General features: G+C 39.7%; 1 protein-coding gene across 4 annotated transcripts in view; it reads left to right on the top strand.

Annotated features, from left to right (window-relative positions):
• The first annotated feature begins 777 nt into the window (after window positions 1–777).
• Window positions 778–23,359, top strand: part of YLPM1 (YLP motif containing 1) — a 75,314-nt gene continuing 52,732 nt past the window's right edge. For all 4 annotated transcript variants that reach the window (XM_060095817.1, XM_060095816.1, XM_060095815.1 and 1 more), the window contains exons 1-4: window positions 778–1,827; window positions 10,741–10,977; window positions 11,928–12,107; window positions 13,325–14,319. In XM_060095817.1, the coding sequence (XP_059951800.1) occupies window positions 955–1,827; window positions 10,741–10,977; window positions 11,928–12,107; window positions 13,325–14,319 (2,285 nt within the window). In that variant the 5' untranslated portion in view covers window positions 778–954. The remainder of the gene's footprint in view (window positions 1,828–10,740; window positions 10,978–11,927; window positions 12,108–13,324; window positions 14,320–23,359) is intronic.

Below are 23,359 nucleotides of genomic sequence, written 5' to 3'. Positions count from 1 at the left end.
TTTTCAGAATTCAGTGTGTATCAGCTTTGTTTTTCAGTGATTCTCTCAAGCCAAATGGGTTCATGTTTAGTATTACATGAGATTGGATTATTTTCTAAATCCAATCTGGTCCTCTAGACAATCTTGTTATCTGGCTTTTGCTATCTTTCCTTTGACTGATATTCTCCAACATAAATTCTTCTGCGTTGAATTATTCTAAAGAATTCCCTTTCTTCCCTTTTACAAAACCTGCAGGAATTGATGTACTCTTACATTCTGTCTTCAGAATACATCTTCACAGATTTGTTCCTAATTGGATTTTTTGTTAGAATTGAATTAAGTCTATTCACTTAATTTGAGTAGAACTGACATCTTTATAATTTTTCCTCTTTTCATTCAGAACCATGGTAAACCTCTCCATTATTTCAAGTCTAATTTTATTCCACTCGGATATGAGACTGTATAGTTCTGTAGTTTCCTTTATAGAGATTCTGCATATTTCTTATTAGTGTTATTCCTACCTGCTTCATGTTTTTTTGTTGTTGTTGCTATTGTTAATGGAACCTTTTTTTTTTTCCATTCAAAAGCGAACCCGTAGAGCGATAGGATCTCTACCACCGCTCTCAGCTGTGAGACTCTATGGTTCCTTGGCTATATAGGAACATTCACTCGCCCCTACATTATCCCAACCGGAAGGAAGATGGCAACCGAGAGTCGCCAAGCAAAGGGCCGCTCTATCTTGCCTTTGTTCTCCTCTCGGTGGCTACTGCGCAGGCGTAATCGCCCCGGTACCGTCCCCACCTTCCCGGTCGCGGGCGCAGCTCGGTAGCGCCGGCGCACTGGCGCGCTCCGTTTACACGCTCCGGGGCCTGTAGGCGCCGCGAGTTCCGGCTGTCGCCGTCGTCGCCGCAGCTCCTGGAGGTCGGTTGCGAAGCGTAACGACGCCGGGACGAGCGCTGCGCCTTCTTCTCCGATATGTACCCGAATTGGGGCCGGTATGGCGGGAGCAGCCACTATCCGCCGCCGCCGGTCCCGCCGCCACCGCCGGTGGCGCTTCCTGAGGCCTCGCCGGGGCCCGGGTACTCGAGCTCGACGACTCCCGCGGCCCCCTCCTCTTCTGGCTTCATGAGCTTCCGCGAGCAGCACCTGGCGCAGCTCCAGCAGCTGCAGCAGATGCACCAGAAGCAAATGCAGTGCGTGCTCCAGCCCCATCACCTTCCTCCGCCCCCCCTGCCACCCCCGCCGGTGATTCCGGGGGGCGGCTACGGGGACTGGCAGACACCGCCGCCGCCGATGCCCCCGCCGCCTGGGCCGGCTCTCAGCTATCAGAAGCAGCAGCAGTACAAACACCAGATGCTCCACCACCAACGAGACGGGCCTCCTGGTTTGGTTCCCATGGAGCTGGATTCTCCCCCTGAATCTCCCCCAGTACCGCCGGGGTCTTACATGCCCCCGTCTCAATCTTACATGCCTCCACCTCAGCCACCACCCTCGTACTATCCCCCGGCCTCGTCTCAGCCCTACCTGCCTCCCGCTCAGCCGTCCCCTTCTCAGTCCCCACCTTCCCAGTCCTACCTGGCGCCCACTCCATCTTATTCTTCCTCTTCCTCCTCCTCGCAGTCCTATTTGAGCCATTCCCAGTCCTACTTGCCCTCTTCTCAGGCGTCTCCTTCCCGCCCCTCCCAAGGCCATTCTAAATCCCAGCTGCTAGCTCCGCCACCGCCGTCCGCCCCTTCTGGGAATAAGACAACTGTCCAGCAAGAGCCTTTGGAGAGCGGGGCCAAGAACAAGGGTGCTGAACAGCAGCAAGCTGCCCCTGAGCCAGATCCCTCTACGATGACTCCACAGGTAAGAAAACATCTGCTCAAGCTGCGTCTCTCACCTAGAGGGCCCTAAGTGAGCAGGCCTGGGGGCTTTACCCAGTGCTTAGCCTAATTCCAACACACAATAACTGGCTAATTTACACTCCAGAGTATTCCATAAAAGTCAAAGGTCTGACATCCCAGCTTTTTAATTAGCTAAATGTGGATTATTAAAAGAACAGTGTTTGAAGATATTTCTAGACACCAGAGTGATGGGGTGGCTCAAGAGTTACTTCTCAGATATATTCCTTGGTTTCCTTTGACCATGCTTCTAGGTTTTGTTGCTGTTGCAAAGGGCTTTTTTGTTGTTCTTGTTTAATTGTAACTTAAACTAAAATTCTATTTTAGAGGTGGCATAAAAAAGAAGCTTCTCAAAGAGCTGACACCTGAAATGCATATGAATCTTATGACCAGTTAGTTGCTTTAAAAGAAAATTAAGGGCCACTGATAGCTGTCAGTTTCCTGAATTAAGAAGTCTCAGCAAATGAAGGATGGAAATCTTGTTCTAATCAGGAACATCCTAATTATGTTTATAGATATATATGCCATACCTAGGGAAGTCTACATATTTGACCTTTTGGGGAATCTGTTGGTCATTTAAGGAGCTGACCCGTACATCCTTTTCTCACATCACTTAAAGATAGTTTTAAGACATGACCAATTTGCTGCATTGCATTGTTGTTACCATTTACTCCACAGTAGCAGCCTTGGAATTCGGCCAAGTTTTAAAAAAATGGTTGTGACATCTCTTCATTCATGAGAGAGCCATTCTTCTAAACTTCTCTTTCAAGTGATGCTTCCCTGTCAAAGATTGATAGGGTAGCAGTAATATGAATTCCTTTCTTAAGAAAGAAGATAAAATTAAAGTGGAAGAAATAATTTGTTTTGGTTTCTTAAAATAGACACTTTTAGCAATTACTAATCTACCTAGATTCCCTCGTGAAAAAAGAGAATCTTTTAATCTACAAGCTCAGATTTACATATAAAGATTTCCAAAAGACATTATTCTAATTTTACAGTGGTTTGGCATTAGAAATTAAGAAGAGAAACAGGTTTTAAGTAAGCAAGATGTGGTGCTTGGCACATCATCAGGAGAAAACACTTGAGATGCTGGGATAAAACAGTAGAATGAGAGATTCTGTTAGCTTACACCAAATTAGTACTATTCCATCAGGTTATTTCTCCAGATTCCTCCATTATAACAGAGATGGAATTTTTGCCCCCTTTACCACCTCACTCTGAAATTTCCAGTGCTTTTGTTGTCCAGCACTCTCAGAGTTAGTCCAAGCCAAAATATGACATTTATATCCTCATCTCTACTGGACTTTTTCTGGCCTCTTTTAGACAAATGAATTGTTTTTTGGTAGTGGAGGATGGGGGCGGGAATCAGACCCGTCCTTAATATGAATATTTAGCATGAACACTGTTTTTGTTTTTCTGTCTTTGTACCTTTGTCTATAGTGAACTTCTTTTAGTGCTTTGACTATTCAATGCCTCAAATTCTTTGATGAGAGCCGTAAAGAAAGTGGTGGAAGATGAGATTTGAGAGGTGTGAATGGGCCAGATCAAGAAGGCCCTTGCTGAGCCTCTTTAGGTTTTTTTTACCTCTCTCTAGAATTCATCCCAACTTCCTCAACCCTCTCTCCCCCCTTACAGTTGTATTGCTTTCGAGGCACATCTCAAATATCAGGGTCTCTGTGAAGCCGTGCTTCAGCTTACCCATGTGGTTTGGCTCTGTTCTTCAAATTGTAAGTCCCTTGCAGACAGAGACTGCCTCACTTACCTTTTTATCCCCTGTAGCACCTAGGACAGTGTCTTGCCAACTGTCGCCTCTCCACAAAGTTTTGTTGAATAAGATACAAGAGTTGTCGTGTTCTAGACTTAGGATACTTTGGTTTATTAGGTGGTAAACATTTTCTTCATGCCAGTGCCAATCTCTGACAATTAACCCTTCTTTGTTGATTCATATTTTATTTTTGGAATATTTCATTAAAAATTTTTTTATGGTGAAAGATTTTAAACATGCACAAAAGTAGAGAAAATGGTATGATTCTCCCCATATACCCATCACTCAGATTCAACAGCTGTCAAGATTTTGCCATGGATGCTTCGCCTAGGCCTTTACTGTTGTTCTTTACTGTTGTTGTTGTTTTGTTTTTGTTTTTGTTTTTTGCGGTACGCAGGCCTCTCAGTGTTGTGGCCTCTCCTGTTGCGGAGCACAGGCTCCAGACGCGCAGGCTCAGCAGCCATGGCTCACGGGCCCAGCCGCTCTGCGGCATGTGGGATCTTCCCGGACCGGGGCACGAACCCGTGTCCCCTGCATCGGCAGGCGGACTCTCAACCACTGCGCCACCAGGGAAGCCCCTTTACTGTTGTTCTTGCTGAAATATTTTTAAATGAATCTTAGATCTCACATCATTTCATTCCTACATTCTTAGACATTTTTTTAAAGGACTTTTCCTAAGGTAAACACGTTATAACACCTAACAAAATTAACAGGTTTCTATCATCTAATACCAGATCTGTTCAGATTTCCCCTATTGTCTCATCATACTAATAAAAATTCCTTGATATTATCCATGTTAAAATTCCCCCATGGACTTAATAAAGTTTTGATGGTTTGTTCAAATTGGGATTCAATATAAACATTTTGGGGCAGAATAATTCTGTTGTGGGGCTGTCTTGTGCATTGTAGGATGTTTAGCAGCATCTCTGGCCTCTACCTGCTAGATGCCAGCAGCAGCCCCCAGTTGTGACAACCAAAAATGTTTCCAGATATTGCCAGATATCCCCTGGGGGGCAAAATCACTCTCACTTGAGAATCCCTGATTTAGGTCAGTCTCTCCTATTCTGCTTCTCTACCCTTGCCGTTGAGCTTGTTGAAAAATCTCTGTTAGTTATCCTGTAGAATGTCCCACGTCCTGGATTTGTCTGCTGTCTTGTTGGTGTCATTTGACTTGTTCCTCTCTCTCCCATTTTTTTTTGTAAACTAGGCATTAACTGTGCAGCCTTCTTAGATTTAAGTTCACCTTTCTTTTGGCAAGTGTACTTCGTAACCTAGGTAGTGCTATGTACTTCATTTGCATCCCATCAGGAGTCACTCAATGCCCCCACTCACTGGTTGTCCCATAGTTAGTGGTGCCAAGATTGATCAAGGGGGGTGACTGGTTTCTCTGCTGTAAAGTTTCCCATCAATCTTGCATCTAATATTTCATGTAGTGGTTCATCCATTGATGGTCTTTGCTTGAGTAAATTGTTTCTTTGTTAGAGGTTACAATATGGTGGGTTTTTTTTCTGCTGTTTCTTCTATATTTACCATAAGGAATTCTGTAAAGAAAAACTTTCACTCATGAACTAGGGCTGTTTGATTGGACATACAGTTAGCATAGAAAAGACAGGATAAGTGCTTGATATTCTTCCATTTAATTTCTGGTTTTCAGAGTAAAGTCGCGATGTAATGGAATGTGTCTTTTTTGAAGAATTAACTTTTCTGTGTGTTTAAAGGACTGGCTAGTTAAAATGTATACTGGTCTTTTTTTTTAATGAACTGTGATTTATTCTTTTATTCTTAAAACTTACTTAGGTAAAGCTGTTGACTTTGATTAGAGTTCTTAGTCACTATTTAATACTTAAATATATATTGAGTAACAGCTGTGTGCCAAGAACTGTGCTTAGTACTGGAGATGAAATGGTGAACAAAATAGACAAGGTACCTGCCCTCATTCACTTGTTCCAATGCGGGGAAAAGACATTTAAAAAGTAATTGAAGACGTGTAAGGTGCTGTGGAATTATAAAATAGAAAATATCACTAGACCATTCCATAAGGATTAGCTTTTTTTTAAGCTCACCATTGTATTCACAGGGCTTTGCTCAGGGTCTAGCACATAGTAGGTGAAGAATAAATATTTTTCAAATGATTGAATATAGCTGGGAGCTCTGACCGAATTGAAGAGATCTCCCTTTGCAAGTAATATTTAAATGAAACCTGAAGAATGGGTAGGAAATAACCAGATAAGAGTTCAAAGAGTTAAGTTCAGTAGGGCTTACTGAAGGTACAAACCAGGCCAGGGAGGACCTATGAAGACTTTATCCTAAGGGCAGTAGGAAGCCATTGAAGGATTTTATATAGGCAAATGTGACAGATTGGCTTTTCTGAAAGTTCACACTGCTTTGGGGAGAGTGGAATCGAAAGGAGCAAGAGTGATTTAGAGAGAATAGTGAATAGAGTGATCCAGGCAAGAGTTAGTAGTGGCTTGGACTTGGATGGTGATGGAGGAGATGGAGAGAAGTGGAAAGACTGGAGAAATATTTTGGTGCTGGAATCCAGTTGGAGGTTGAGTAGTAGTGGAGACGGAAGCATCAAGGACGATTCCTGGGTTTCTGGAATAGGAAACTGGGTGGATGGTGGTTCCATATACTAATAACCTACAGGAGGGGGAAGAACAGGTCTGGGGATGAAGGGAAAATGATGAGTTAAGTTTTAGACTTGTACTGAGTTTAAGATCCTTGAGACATAAGATTCCAAATGGAGATGTCCAGTTAGAAGGTAGATACAGGTCTGAAGTCTAGAAGTGAGATCTGGGAGACATAGACGTGTGAGTCATCAGCATAAAAATGGTATTTGAAGGCACAGAAATAGATGAGGTCTCCTGAGGAGTGTGTGTAGAGTAAGAATAAAGTTTAAAGGACATTGAGCCTAGCCCTGCAGAACCACAGTACCTAAGGGAACCAATGGGAAGAAAGGCCAAATAGGTAGATGGAAAATCAGGACAGTGCAGTGCCACAGAAGTGAAGGGAAGACTGTTTCTAGGAGGAGGGTATAGTCAGCTGTGTTACTGCTGAGAGGTCAAGGAAGATGAAGACTGTGAGTTATCTTTTGCATTTACTGACATGTAGATTATTGTTGACCTTGGCAGGAGCAGTTTCATAGTGACTGAAGCCATATTGCATTGATTTGAGGAGTGATGGAAGGTGAGGAAATGGGGATGGTGAGTATAGACAACTCTTTTAAGAAGTTTGACTGAAGGAGAGAGAGAGAATGTGGGCAGGAGCTGGAGGAAGAGGCACAGTAAAGGAGTTTTTTTTTTTTTTTTAATATGGGACCATAATTCCTGGAATAGAGTGTGAACTTCAAAAATGTTGAAAATAAATATATTTTAAATAAATTTTAAAAATGGAAATTCATTTCATTATTTTACCAAGTCCCCCCTCCCCATCCCACTTGCTTTAGGGTATGACATTGAACATTTAATGTTACAGGCATTTATCCTAATCAACCTGGACAGGAAAGGCAACCTTTCAAAATTAATCTTTAAAACATCACACACATAGACACATGTGTCCATTCATTCATTCATCCATTCATTCATTCATCCTCTCTCTCTCTCTCCCCCTGTCCCTCCTTCTTTATATTTACCTACTTGGAGAATCATTTAGTACCTAGTTCCTTACTGTACTGGTAGCAAGTGGTCAGTAAATACTTGCTGAATTAATTAGCATCTTTTTGGGTAATGGTATTTATGACAAATACATCCTTACTTTTTAACTCTATTCAGTCTCTTTTTGAGTGTGACATTTACTGTGATTTTCCTCTACCTATGAACTAACATCCCATATGAGATGGAGTTGTCTGATATAATGGGACATTCAGAAGAACTGGCTACTATTTCAGCTTCATTAGCAAGTCCAGGCAGGTTTTATTCCTTTTTAAAATAGAGATAAAGCAACCTTCTCTGGGGTCAATGAGGACATTTCTGAATAATTTCATCATTATTCATTTGCAGAGCTTTAAAAATGTGCCAAAGCCTCGTCCTAGGATTGAATTAGATCTGGTTTCTGCTTATTGGGTTCATATTAAATAGAAATTGATCTGCAGTGCATACTGTTAGTAAATCAACAAGTACTTGAGCTCCTAACAACGTTCTTAACCTTAGACTAGGTCTAAGACAAAGATAGAAAGCACGAGAATAAGGTGGGTATAAATTGATAAGGAATCGAGACCTAAATAATCTTCCTATCTATAGCCACTAGCTTCTAGTTTATGAAAGATAGTTTGCATCTTTGTATCTTTTGGTGATGCTTTCAAAGTAACTTTAAAAAAAGGAAACTTTTAACTTCTACTTGAAAGAGTTTATTAATTTTTTAAAGCTAAAAAACAAGCCTGTTGCTGTTTTCAGTATTTTCATACAATAATGGAAGAAAGTTGAAAATGTTTTAATACCACATAATTGTTGACTATCATGAACAGTGTGTTGGGTTTTTTTCTCTTTTTTTCATGTTGAAGAGTAAAAGTAATTATATTTCAGTAACTGATGATTATGTGTATGATAATTAAAAAGAGAAAAACCCAGTCATGACCCAAACTTAAGGATGGAGTTAGTGAGATGGAATTTACTCTTCCCAAGGGATGTAGCAAGTTTCAGGTCATAGAAATTAGTAGCCTAGAAGGGAACTCTTTAGCTGATCAGCAACTATTTATTGACATTCTACTGTGTGTTCCAGCACTATGCTTAAGCACCAGACAGGATATGAGAAAAGCATGAAACACCTCTCTCCCAAGACAGTTACATTCTGCGAGTGAGAAAACAGATAACAAGACAGTATGTTTCATGAGAAAAGAGTATCATGTATATTTGCATGTGTAAAATTGGAGAGGTTATACAGTAAAATAGTAACAATATAGGAAATCCTGGTTATCCAGAGATAATGAATCTCAGTGAATGCAAGTAAAATGAATCCATTTAACACAAGGACCAAAAGTTTATTGTAAAAAGTAAAAAATTTAATTTGGGACACAATCTTGAAAAATAAAGCTCAAAAATCATAAAGAACAGCTGAGTCTTAGAGTTTATAAAGAATAAAGTGTAGATTAGGTTTCTGTACTATAATTTTTGTGACAAAATTGTGTGACAACATTATATTATCATCATTTATTTCATTTTTGAATATGTTGAAAAAATATTTTAGGGATTTATACATTTTTCCAAGAGCTGTTTTTCAACATTTGATATTCACGTCATTCTCTTTTACAGTTCCTATTATAAAAATTCTTTTTGGTTGTTAACTGGTAGTACTTCTGCTAGATACTGCATCTTTATAATTGTAGTAGAAATGTATGCTATTGTTTTTATTTTTGTTTATATGCTGTTGTTAATTATAGAAGTATATAGGGCAGTTCATTAGTGAATATTTTAGTGTTATGACAACTTTTTTTTCCTTATGCCACCTTGTAACCATGGGGAATTATATAGTGAACACTGGGATAATGAAGATCCTGTAGTTATTTCTGAGCGGTGAGATTTTTTTAAATTGATTTTAATTATTGCTTATTTGTAGTTGAGTCTCTTTATTTGAGGTATTTATATTTTATAAAGTTGTCAAGAGCCCTGAATTAGTGAATACTGAACGATTGCTCCTAGGGGAAGTGCAGGGTTAGGTTCCTGTGGGCCTTTGGTCACATTTTCTTCAACCAATCAATACATAATCTTGTTTTATATGTGTTTCTGTTTAAAAACAACTTATTTAATGTATATTGTTGATTCATTAACATTGAACTCACAGCCAACAGCACTATAACACATGCCTGAAAGAAGCTTAGCCAACACAAGTATTTTCTTCTTAAGGCACATCATAGCATTCTCGCACTTAGGAATACTAGACAGCACTTCAGCACAATGCTTGGGGGCCATTTTAAACAGCAAAATCTTCAACCAAAAAGTACAGAAATGTGAAAAATGTGGCCCTAAATAGACCTTGAAAAGAACACTTATTTACAATATAAGAGCTAAACAAAAAGGCAGAGCATGGCCGTGTTCTGCCTCAGACAGGAACGTGCAAGTCAGATAACTAATTTTTTGCCCATCTACGCATGTCCACAAATCACTGTGGAAGTTCCCTGAGTGTTGATTTCTGAGTTAGAAATAAATTTTAGCAAGTTGGCAAATTCACAAATACAGAATCCATGAATAATCAGGATAGGCTGTATCTTCTAATTTTTTTTCCACATTAAACTTATTATTGTGGTAATTTTTAGAAAGTGGAAGCACAAAATAAGCTTCCAGAAAATCAAATTACAGTATAACTTGGAAGACAAAGTGAAACTTTTAAAATAAATAGAAAGCATTCTAAAACACAGTGTATTTTCATTTATGTATATATACCTGGGTATGGCAAGATAAATGATACAGCAGGTGTTTAAAAGAGGGAAGGACACTGCCGAAGAGAAGACAGAGAGATGAGGTAGGACTATTATGTTCATTAATCACGAGACCCCCGTGGATAAAACTGAACCAACTAAAGGCAAGTTAAAAACAATAGCTATGAATACGGAAAAGATTTACTCTGATCTTTTATCAGAAAGACTACTCTCACCTCCAAAAGCATGTTTTTTTTAATGAGAATAGAGAAGTATGTTGAATTAATATGTATGGTTTAACTTAAATATATAAATTTGGGGGAGGAATTGAAAGATCGTGTTTATTTATTTGCCTTTCTCAGTTCAGATTTGCCTTTTCTTATGTATAAATACATGAACACAGACACAAATGTAGCTCCCTGTCAAAACCAAGTTGCAGATATACAGGATTGTCGATTAAAATTCTTTTTTTTTTAATTTTAAAATTTAATTTTATTTATTTTTTTATACAGCAGGTTCTTATTAGTCATCCATTTTATCCACATCAGTGTATACATGTCAATCCCAATCTCCCAATTCATCACACCACCACCACCCCAGCCACTTTCCCCGCTTGGTGACCATACGTTTGTTCTTTACATCTGTGTCTCTGTTTCTGCGCTGCAAACTGGTTCATCTGTACCATTTTTCTAGGTTCCACGTATATGCGTTAATATAGGATATTTGTTTTTCTCTTTCTGACTTAAAAATGGTTTCTGTTGTAGGAACAGCAGCAGTATTGGTATCGACAGCACCTGCTTAGTTTGCAGCAGAGGACAAAAGTGCATCTGCCGGGACACAAAAAAGGTCCTGTTGTAGCAAAGGATGCAGCTGAGCCAGTAAAGGAAGAAGTTACTGTACCTGCCACCAGCCAAGTACCAGAACCCCCTCCATCGGAGGAGCCCCCATTACCGCCCCCTAATGAGGACGTACCACCTCCTCTCCCACCTGAGGAACCCCAGGTAACCATGAAATTAATTACTTGGTATTTATTAAGTTGTTCCATTTTTTTATGATTCATATATATATGTACCTTTGTTATAAATGGATATATATTTTCATGTGTTTTCTTTTTAAGTGCATGTAAAATTTCATTTGTGGAATAGTCAGATGTGTGCCATATCGGGTTTAGAAAAGGCATTTTTTCGTCGTTTAAGTGAGCATGAAGAATTAGACACTCTTCTGAATTGAGTGTCTCTAAGCACTAAAGGGATGCAAGGGTGGGTGTTTTCATATTGGCAGCACAGGGCAATAATTACGAGATTCAGCTTTTATTGTCAAACTGCCCGGGCTGTAGTCCAGGCATTGCTACTTGCTGGTGGTGACTCTGAGCAAGTTAGTTAACCATTCTGTGCTTCAATTTCCTCATCTACAAAATGGGCATATTCAAATAGTAGCTTTCTTATTGAGCTATTAAAGCATTAAATGTGATAATCCTTGTCGCTTAGCATACTGACTGGCCCATGGAAAGTTCTCACATTGGTCCAAAGGTCATTGTTCTCCCAAGAGCCTTATGTGGAAACATTAATGAAACATGATGATTACACTGTAGTCAGCTGGTGAAAAGTGACTAAGGTGAAAAAGAGATTTCTCATATAGTGAAAAGGATAGTAACTGTGGATTGATTTTCTGCTGGGGAAATGGTTATCCTATTTAGGAACAGTGAGGTGATTATTCTCGTAAAGACCATGGGATTTATAAATTCCTTTGTATTAGTATCCATGATCACAGTATAGATAGAACTAGGTATTTTATCTAAAGATAGAATAGCTTTTCTCAGAGTTGCAGGGATTCTGGACTTTATAACACAATACTATTACAACACAATACTTTATAAAATATTCAGGTTTCTTATTAATTTGGTTGCTGTTTATGACTTAGAAAAAAACTGTACCCTCTCTTTTATCTTTAGTCTGAGGACCCGGAAGAAGACGCCAGGTTAAAACAGTTGCAGGCTGCAGCAGCACACTGGCAGCAGCACCAGCAGCATCGAGTTGGCTTCCAGTATCAGGGAATAATGCAGAAGCACACTCAGTTACAGCAGATCCTACAACAGTACCAGCAGATTATACAGCATCCACCACATATACAGGTGAGCGCTTCCTCAGTTGCCACATGGGAAATTGCCCCAGGATGTTAAAGGGATTTGTTTCTCATGAAAGAGATTTAAGTATGAAGAAGGAAAGATATCAGATGTTTCCCCTGGAGTGCCCAAGTAGTTATTTGTCACAATACTTGGGGCTTGGGAAATGTGGTATTGTGAAAATGCTCTTGGGGAAGGGCAGGTATAGTGGAATCTTCTGATCATGTTAACCCAGGCAGATGTTAGAGTACTGTTGCTAAGGGATTTAAGAACCAGGGCTTCTTACAGACTCAACAGACATAGAAACGAACTTATGGTTATCAAAGGGGAAAGCAGGGGGAGGGATAAATTAGGAGTTTGGGGTTAACAGATACACACTACTATATATATAATAGATAAACAACAAGGACTTAACTGTATAGCACAGGGAGCTATATTCACTCTCTTGTAATAACCTATAATGGAAAAGAATCTGAAAAAGGATGTGTGTGTGTGTATATATATATATTTTTTTCTTTTTTTGCTGTACACCTGAAACTAACAATATTGTAAATCAACTATACTTCAATTAAAAAAAAAAAAAGGAATTCCCTGGTGGTCCAGTGGTTAGGACTCTGTGTTTTCACGTCCGAGGGCGTGGGGTTCAATCCTTGGTCGGGGAACTAAGGTCCTGTAAGCTGCGCAGAGTGGCCAAAAAAAAGAAGAAGAAGAACCAGGGCTTCTTATGTCGCTTCAAGTTAACCTGTGATTTTGCCTGAAAAGCACTGCAGTAACAAGCAGAAATCCACCAGCAATATCAAAGCAACCACCACAAAAAACCTAAGCAAATGCACCACAAAAGATGAAGTGACTTAGATACTTGTTTGTCTTGTATCTGTGAGGTATAAACTTATGCCTATATGTCTATAACAGATCATTTTCAATAGTAATATTTAAAATGACCCATAGCAGTAATAAAAACTTGAAAAATACTTATTGCTGAGTTAGGTATTTGCTTTAGTGTTTGGTAGATTTTTTTCCAACTCAGTGATAACATATAAATAAGTCAAAGGGATAAAGGCGAATGATCATCATGGAAAGGATTTAACAAGCTTATCCTTAGCCTCCCAAAGCCTTGTGTTCTAATTTCCTAAGGCTGCAAATGCCCTTGATTCATTCATACTTTAACTTATGATTAATTTTCTTATACGAATGTCTTGAAATAATTTTTGTCCCTTTATTTGTAGACGATGTCTGTAGATTTGCAGATGCGGCATTATGAGATGCAGCAGCAGCAGTTTCAACATCTCTACCAAGAATGGGAGCGAGAGTTTCAGCTGTGGGAGGAACAGCTTCATTCCTATCCTCATAAAGATCAGCTTCAGGAGTATGAGAAGCAGTGGAAAACATGGCAGGGACATATGAAAGCCACTCAGACCTATCTCCAGGAGAAAGTCAATTCATTTCAGAACATGAAGAACCAGTATATGGGGAACATGTCCATGCCGCCACCTTTTGTCCCATATTCTCAGATGCCTCCACCTCTACCAACAATGCCTCCTCCGGTATTGCCTCCATCATTGCCACCACCAGTGATGCCCCCTGCCCTGCCTGCTTCAGTGCCACCACCTGGCATGCCCCCACCTGTGATGCCACCTTCTCTACCAACCTCTGTGCCCCCACCTGTGATGCCTCCATCTCTCTCTGCTGCAGGGCCACCACCAGTTCTACCCCCGCCTTCCCTCTCCTCTGCAGGGCCGCCACCAGTTCTTCCCCCACCGTCTCTCTCTTCAACAGCACCTCCACCTGTTATGCCCCTCCCACCATTATCTTCAGCCACACCTCCTCCAGGAATACCTCCCCCTGGAGTTCCACAAGGGATACCTCCTCAGTTAACAACAGCCCCAGTTCCACCAGCCTCCAGTTCTCAGAACTCCCAAGTTCCAGAGAAACCTAGACCAGCACTGCTTCCCACTCCTGTGTCCTTTGGTTCAGCCCCACCCTCAACTTACCATCCTCCATTGCAATCAGCCATTGGCCCATCTGAACAAGTGAATTCTAAAGCTCCACTGAGCAAGTCTGCTCTGCCGTACAGTTCATTCTCATCTGAGCAAGGACTTGGGGAGTCTTCAGCTGCTCCATCTCAGCCAATCACTTCAGTCAAGGACATGCCAGGGAGGTCAGGTGGATTGCTTCCAGATCCTCCTAGAAGCAGTTACTTGGAAGGTCCAAGAGGCCCAAGGTAGGTCTGCCTTTCTTTTGGGAGCGGGTGGGGAGTGGGGGTGTGGTGGTTTTGCTGCTTTGCTGATACAGACTGAGTAGGCTTTTACGTTCTCTTTGTACTTTTATATACATTCCTGGTTTACAGTTAATAATGTTAGTGTTGTTCACTTATTAGACATGATGTAATGAAATCTAGAAATGGCAACATGCCCCCCTTTCTTTGATGTCATTGCTTTTATCCTGTATGTAGCGATTTTAGTCCAGGATGAATGTAGTGGTTTAGAGTAATGCTTATCAATTCCTTAGTGACTGTTAGTTTCAAAAGCAATTTTTATTAAATTTATTGATCTTTTTTGCTTTTTGTTTATGTGACAAATAACTGGATTGGTAACTTTCTGTGACATGATATGCCAGCTGTTGGAGATAAAAATGAATAAGCATCTAGTGAAATAAGGTAATGGAATTTAGTGTAAGGGTAAATAGGACTTTTATCCATTTGTTCAGCAAATATTTATTAATATTTGTGCTTCCAGCAGTGAATGTAACATAACAGACACAATCCCTGCCCCCATGGAACTTTTATCCTTTATATTTTCCTCAGTTTAGGAGATGTTTTTGTTTGAACCACATTTTTTTTTTTTTTTTTTTTGCGGTACGCGGGCCTCTCCCTGTTGGGGCCTCTCCCGTTGCGGAGCACAGGCTCCGGACGCGCAGGCCCAGCGGCCATGGCTCACGGGCCCAGCCGCTCCGCGGCATGTGGGATCCTCCCGGACCGGGGCACGAACCCGTGTCCCCTGCATCGGCAGGCGGACTCTCAACCACTGCGCCACCAGGGAGGCCCTGAACCACATTTTTATTTAGAAAAGCACACAAAACATTTACTAGTAGTTTCTAAATTTTTTCTTTTACCTTTTAAAAGGTGTTAAATTTATTTTTCCAAGTTTGTAAAAGTACTTTTTCCCCAAGTTGGCCTAAATGATAATTTTCTTACAGAAAAACATTTTCAATCAGATTTTTTTCCAGTTGGAAATTGTACTGGAAATACTCCTTATACAAAATATAGACAGGACAGGAAAGTATTGAAAAAATGTAAAAGTCACCTAATTCTACTATCTGGAGGTAATAATTTTTAAAACATATGTCATAAAAAATTGAAGCATACTAAGTGTATTAGTTTGTAACTTGTGTAACTTGGTTTTTCCACTTGTCAGCATTGGTTAGTTTTCCATCTCAGTGTTGATGGATCTACATCATCATTTTAAATTTAAACCTAATTTCAATATTTGAAAACAAAATATATTTTTTATTCTCCAAGTTTATATTCAGAAAACAGAACTCCATCCAAAAATGAAAGCTAATTAAAGGCAATTAACGTGAATTCCACTGAGTACCAGAAGCCTTGTCAGAAGCTTTACATACATTATCCCATGGAGTCTTCTCGACAGCCTGTGAACTTGGCAGTTTCATACCCTACATTTACCCTTTACAAACTGGGGCTGAGAGGATTGAGTAACTTGCTCAGGATCATGTAGGTGGGAGAGTAGAGCCTAAGTCCACATAGTGGGAGCTGAGTCCAGAGGGTCCCCAGAGCAAGAGCACTAGTTAAGCACTGTGTTTAATGCCGTGATTCAGTGATGTTCATCCTGTCAGTGATTACAAGTGCATTTGTAGTACTGATTTATTTGGCATGTGTTTCATCTTGATTTGAATTCCTACTTATCTCCTGGATTGAGCATTACCTTTTAGATATGGTAACTGATTTGCTATATGAGAAGTATGTTCTTATAACCTCATAAAACACAGATTTCCTGCTCCCTTTTTTTCTGTCATAATACTGTTTTCTCTCTTTTGCCTACCAAATCTTGACTTTGTAAATTTAGGACCTACTTTAACTTTTTTTCTTTTGCCTCAGGGGACAGTTAATAATTTCAGTGCTAGGAGGACTTAGCAGTTACCTAGTGCAACTTTCCCTCTATATAGCAACTCACCTTTGTGTTGCATTTTGTCATCCTAGGTCTTGCACATATTATCTCATTTATTCCTCTCAGTGATCTCATGAAGTAAATGGATAAAGGGAGCAGAGATTTGGAGAGGTTATAAATAAATTGCCCCAGATGACACGGCAAATAAATGGTTGAGATGGGGTTAGAATCCAGGGCCTTCTGACACACTCTTAAGTCCACTGTGCTTCCTGTGGCAAGCAGCTGATGAGCTCTGCTTGAGCGTTGGCACTGTGATAAGGAACACTGCCCTACGAGGTGCTGACAGTTTTACAGAAATTGTGTTTCTTGCATTGAACATAAATGTGTTGCCTTGACTTCTGCCTGTTGATTCTAGATCTGCCTGTGTGGTGCAACACATAATGATTTATGCTGTCCCTCTTCTAAAGTGTATTCCTGCCGTTGTTTAAAGACCATCCTCTTGTCTCCCTCCACCCACCTTAACCATTCTGCTGTGCCATCACATAAACTGAAGTTATCTTCATATTAACATTGGTGCTAGCTTTCTCCTGCTATATTGTTCACTGTCCTTTTTTTTTTTTTTTTTTTTTTTTTTTTTTTTTGCGGTATGCGGGCCTCTCACTGTTGTGGCCTCCCCCGTTGCGGAGCACAGGCTCCGGACGCGCAGGCTCAGCGGCCATGGCTCACGGGCCCAGCCGCTCCGCGGCATATGGGATCCTCCCAGACCGGGGCACAAACCCGTATCCCCTGCATCGGCAGGCGGACTCTCAACCACTTGCGCCACCAGGGAGGCCCTCACTGTCCTTTTTAAAAAAAAATTATTGATTATTTGGCTGCGCTGGGTCTTAGTTGCAGCACTCAGGATCTTCATTGTGGCATACGGGATCTTTTTAGTTGTGGCATGTGGTATCTAGCTCTCTGACCAGGGATCGAACCTGGGTCCCCTGCATTGGGAGCATGGAGTTTTAACTGCTGGACCACCAGGGAAGTCTCTGTTCACTGTCCTTTGAAGGGCCTTTGGTTTGTCAGTCTCCTTCAGAATGAACACTTACTTCAGATGGAGAAGACCATAGGCCTATTACTAACTTTGTTATAAAAATGTACTTATATAGCTGAACAAATTGCTTTTTTTGGGGGGGGGGGTCAGTACTCTCACAGTGTTGACTCATGTTGAGCTTACATCAATTTGGCCAGCCAGGTCTTTTTCACCTTACTGTTATTAAGCCAGTTCTCTGTCACCCTGAACTTGTACAGTTTTTTGTCTTGTGTGTTTTTTTTTTTTTCTAAGACTTTACATTTCATCTAGTTAGGTGGGCCTGCATTCTAGTCTGCTGAATCTTCATGAATGGAGATTACACTGTTTTTAGATATGAGATATCCCTTCCTGGCTTTTTCCACCTGCAGCTTTGATAAGGATGGCATATTTTGTCCTTGAATTGTATCCTGCTCACATTTCTACCTTGTTGGGTTTTTTTTTCCTACTTTGTTTTAAAAACCTTTCCCCGATCTAGCTGTGTCATTGCCATTTCTATTACCCTTCTACTTCTATTGTTCACTTAGCCCATGTAAAGTCTAGTTTGTGACTGTTGCCCAAGCATGTTTTTTTTTTTTTTTTTTAACCTTGTTACGTGAGGGAAAAAGAGATCAGTGGGAAGCCGGTAAGTGAGTAAAAGAGACTGAGGTAAGAATAATCCACACTATTAAGAAAACTTGTGAATTTCCTTTATTAGTTGAATTCAGAGTTTGCTATATATATAACATATGGTAAGCCACTCTAGTTTGTGTGTGTGTGTGTGTGTTGTTTCTTAAACAAACCTGGGTAGAAAAACAAGAACTGAGAACACAGTTAACTGATTTACCAATTATGCACTGTTAAATAAAGTACTGGAAATTACTTTGAGTTTTTTGAAAAATCCAGATTTAGGCTGCTTTCTAAAAACTGAAGGTTCACAAAAAGTCAAGTGACATAAATGCATCATATGTAAATAGCATACCACATTGTTGAGCATCTGGGGCAGCTTTTTGAAACTGTTTATATGTGTATGTATCATTGGATTCATCAAGTCTTGTAGAAGACTACCACAGCTCCAGTAAACTGTCATGTTAGTGGATGTTGGTTTCCAAGAATCTTTTATTTTCAATAATAAAACTTATCGAAGAGGAACATACAGAGATGTGCACAATCATAAGTGTACAGCTTAGTAAATTTTCACAGATACACCTGTGTTATCGCGACTCAGATTAAGAAATAGAAATTAACAGTGTCTGAGAAGTCCCACTCATGCCGCTCCCCATTTTTCCTCATCCCAAAGATGACCACTATTCCAACTTTTTACACGATAGATTAGTTTTGCCTATTTTTGAACTTTATATAAATGGACTCATGCTGTACGTACTCTTGAGTCTGGCTTCTTTCACTTGACATTATATTATTGTGAGATTTATCCATGTTGTGTGTAGCTGTAGTTTGTTTCATTCTCATTTTTTTTTTTGCCAAAAATAAAATAAATTTATTAAAAAAAGAAAAGACATAGGCAGTTCACAGAAGAGGCAATAGAAATAGTCAATAGACACTTGAAATATATTTAACCTAATTTATAGTAAATCAATCATTTAAATGTCTATTAAACCAATAAAAAAATACCATTTTCACATATGAAATTGGCAAAAATGAAAATATAATTTTAAAAAATAGACCATAAAAGTGAATCCATTTCCAAATCTGAATATAAAGAAATTTCAGTGAAATACATGAACAATTAAGGATATTAACCCTTTCTTGGTCATGTATGTCTTCCCTGTTTTTTCTTTTTTTTTTTTTTTACATCTTTATTGGAGTATAATTGCTTAACAATGGTGTGTTAGTTTCTGCTTTATAACAAAATGAATCAGTTATACATATACATATATTCCCATATCCCCTCCCTCTTGGGTCTCCCTCCCACCCTCCCTATCCCACCCCTCCAGGCGGTGACAAAGCACCGAGCTGATCTCCCCGTGCCACGCGGCTGACTCCCACCAGCCATCCACCCCACGCCTGGTAGTGTATATACGTCCATGCCTCCCCCACCCCGCCACAGCCCACCCTTCCCCCTCCCCATATCCTCAAGTCCATTCTCTAAGTAGGTCTGTGTCTTTATTCCTGTCTTACCGCCATGTTCTTCAGGACATTTTTTTTCTTAAATTCCATGTATATGTGTCAGCATACAGTATTTGTCTTTCTCTTTCTGACTTACTTCACTCTGTATGACAGACTCTAGGTCCATCCACCTCATTACAAATAGCTCAATTTCGTTTCTTTTTATGGCTGAGTAATATTCCATTGTATATATGTGCCACATCTTCTTTATCCATTCATCCAATGATGGACACTTAGGTTGTTTCCATCTCCGGGCTATTGTAAATAGGGCTGCTATGAACATTTTGGTACATGACTCTTTTTGAATTATGGTTTTCTCAGTAGTGGGATTGCTGGGTCATATGGTAGTTCTATTTGTAGTTTTTTAAGGAACCTCCATACTGTTCTCCATAGTGGCTGTACCAATTCACATTCCCACCAGCAGTGCTAGAGTGTTCCCTTTTTTCCACACCCTCTCCAGCATTTACTGTTTCTAGATTTTTTGATGATGGCCATTCTGACTGGTGTGAGATGACATCTCATTGTAGTTTGTTTTTTTTTTTTGTGGTACGCGGGCCTCTCACTGTTGTGGCCTCTCCCGTTGCAGAGCACAGGCTCCAGATGCACAGGCTCAGCGGCCATGGCTCACGGGCCCAGCCGTTCCGCGGCATGTGGGATCTTCCCGGACCGGGGCACGAACCTGTGTCTCCTGCATTGGCAGGAGAACTCTCAACCACTGCGCCACCAGGGAAGCCCTCATTGAAGTTTTGATTTGCATTTCTCTAATGAGTAAAGATGTTGAGCATCCTTTCATGTGTTTGTTGGCAGTCTGTATATCTTCTGTGGAGAAATGTCTGTTTAGGTCTTCTGCCCATTTTTGGATTGGGTTGTTTGTTTTTTTGTTATTGAGCTGCATGAGCTGCTTATAAATTTCGGAGATTAATCCTTTGTCAGTTGCTTCATTTACAAATATTTTCTCCCATTCTAAGGGTTGTCTTTTGGTCTTGTTTATGGTTTCCTTTGCTGTGCAAAAGCTTTTAAGTTTCATTAGGTCCCATGTGTTTATTTTTGTCTTTATTTCCATTTCCCTAGGAGGTGGGTCAAAAAGGATTTTGCTGTGATTTATGTCATAGAGTGTTCTGCCTATGTTTTCCTCTAAGAGTTTGATAGTGTCTGGCCTTACATTTAGGTCTTTAATCCATTTTGAGCTTATTTTTGTGTATGGTGTTAGGGAGTGATCTAATCTCATACTTTTACATGTCCCTGTCCAGTTTTCCCAGCACCAGTTATTGAAGAGACTGTCCTTTCTCCACTGTACCTTCCTGCCTCCTTTATCAAAGATAAGGTGACCATATGTCCGTGGGTTTAACTCTGGGCTTTCTATCCTGTTCCATTGATCTATCTTTCTGTTTTTGTGCCAGTACCATACTGTCTTGATTACTGTAGCTTTGTAGTATAGTCTGAAGTCAGAGAGCCTGATTCCTCCAGCTCCATTTTTCGTTCTCAAGATTGCTTTGGCTATTCGGGGTCTTTTGTATTTCCATACAAATTGTGAAATTTTTTGTTCTAGTTCTGTGAAAAATGCCAGTGGTAGTTTGATAGGGATTGCATTGAATCTGTAGATTGCTTTGGGTAGTAGAGTCATTTTCACAATGTTGATTCTTCCAATCCAAGAACGTGGTACATCTCTCCATCTATTTGTATCATCTTTAATTCCTTTCATCAGTGTCTTATAATTTTCTGCATACAGGTCTTTTGTCTCCTTAGGTAGGTTTATTCCTAGATATTTTATTCTTTTTGTTGCAATGGTGAATGGGAGTGTTTTCTTGATTTCACTTTCAGATTTTTCATCATTAGTATATAGGAATGCCAGAGATTTCTGTGCATTAATTTTGTATCCTGCCACTTGACCAAATTCATTGATTAGCTCTAGTAGTTTTCTGGTGGCATCTTTAGGATTCTCTATGTATAGTATCATGTCATCTGCAAACAGTGACAGCTTTACTTCTTCTTTTCTGATTTGGATTCCTTTTATTTCCTTTTCTTCTCTGATTGCTGTGGCTAAAACTTCCAAAACTCTGTTGAATAAGAGTGGTGAGAGTGGGCAGCCTTGTCTTGTTCCTGATCTTAGTGGAAACGCTTTCAGTTTTTCACCATTGAGGACGATGGTGGCTGTGGGTTTGTCATATATGGCCTTTATTATGTTGAGGAAAGTTCCCTCTATGCCTACTTTCTGCAGAGTTTTTATCATAAATGGGTGTTGAATTTTGTCGAAAGCTTTCTCTGCATCTATTGAGATGATCATATGGTTTTTCTCCTTCAATTTGTTAATATGGTGTATCACGTTGATTGATTTGGTATACTGAAGAATCCTTCCATTCCTGGAATAAACCCCACTTGATCATGGTGTATGATCCTTTTAATGTGCTGTTGGATTCTGTTTGCTAGTATTTTGTTGAGGATTTTTGCATCTATGTTCATCAGTGATATTGGCCTGTAGTTTTCTTTCTTTGTGACATCCTTGTCTGGTTTTGGTATCAAGGTGATGGTGGCCTCATAGAATGAGTTTGGGAGTGTTCCTCCCTCTGCTATATTTTGGAAGAGTTTGAGAAGGATAGGTGTTAGCTCTTCTCTAAATGCTTGATAGAATTCACCTGTGAAGCCATCTGGTCCTGGGCTTTTGTTTGTTGGAAGATTTTTTATCACAGTTTCAATTTCAGTGCTTGTGATTGGTCTGTTCATATTTTCTATTTCTTCCTGATTCAGTCTTGGCAGGTTGTACATTTCTAAGAATTTGTCCGTTTCTTCCAGGTTGTCCATTTTATTGGCATAGAGTTGCTTGTAGTAATCTCTCAATATCTTTTGTATTTCTGCAGTGTCAGTTATTACTTCTCCATTTTCATTTCTAATTCTATTGATTTGAGTCTTCTCCCTTTTTTCTTGGTGAGTCTGGCTAATGGTTTATCAATTTTGTTTATCTTCTCAAAGAACCAGCTTTTAGTTTTATTGATCTTTGCTATCGTTTCCTTCATTTCTTTTTCATTTATTTCTGATCTGATTTTTATGATTTCTTTCCTTCTGCTAACTTTGGGGTGTTTTTGTTCTTCTTTCTCTAATTGCTTTAGGTGCAAGGTTAGGTTGTTTATTCGAGATGTTTCCTGTTTCTTAAGGTGGGATTGTATTGCTATAAACTTCCCTCTTAGAACTCCTTTTGCTGCATCCCATAGGTTTTGGGTCGTCGTGTCTCCATTGTCATTTGTTTCCAGGTATTTTTTAATTTCCTCTTTGATTTCTTCAGTGATCACTTCGTTATTAAGTAGTGTATTGTTTAGCCTACATGTGTTTGTATTTTTTACAGATCTTTTCCTGTAATTGATGTCTAGTCTCATAGCATTGTGGTCGGAAAAGATACTTGATACAATTTCAATTTTCTTAAATTTACCAAGGCTTGATTTGTGACCCAAGATATCTATCCTGGAGAATGTTCCATGAGCACTTGAGAAAAATGTGTATTCTCTTGTTTTTGGATGGAATGTCCTATAAATATCAATTAAGTCCATCTTGTTTAATGTATCATTTAAAGCTTGTGTTTCCTTATTTATTTTCATTTTGGATGATCTGTCCATTGGTGAAAGTGGGATGTTAAAGTCCCCTACTATGAGTGTGTTACTGTCGATTTCCCCTTTTATGGCTGTTAGTATTTGCCTTATGTATTGAGGTGCTCCTATGTTGGGTGCATAAATATTTACAATTGTTATATCTTTTTCTTGGATCGATCCCTTGATCATTATGTAGTGTCCTTCTTTGTCTCTTCTAGTAGTCTTTATTTTAAAGTCTATTTTGTCTGACATGAGAATTGCTACTCCAGCTTTCTTCTGGTTTCCATTTGCATGGAATATCTTTTTCCATCCCCTTACTTTCAGTCTGTATGTGTCTCTAGGTCTGAAGTGGGTTCCTTGTAGACAGCATATATATGGGTC

This window comes from Mesoplodon densirostris, chromosome 4 (assembly GCF_025265405.1).
Source record: "Mesoplodon densirostris isolate mMesDen1 chromosome 4, mMesDen1 primary haplotype, whole genome shotgun sequence".
In the NCBI taxonomy this organism is placed as follows: domain Eukaryota; kingdom Metazoa; phylum Chordata; class Mammalia; order Artiodactyla; family Ziphiidae; genus Mesoplodon; species Mesoplodon densirostris.
This window is presented reverse-complemented; position numbering and strand designations above follow the sequence as displayed.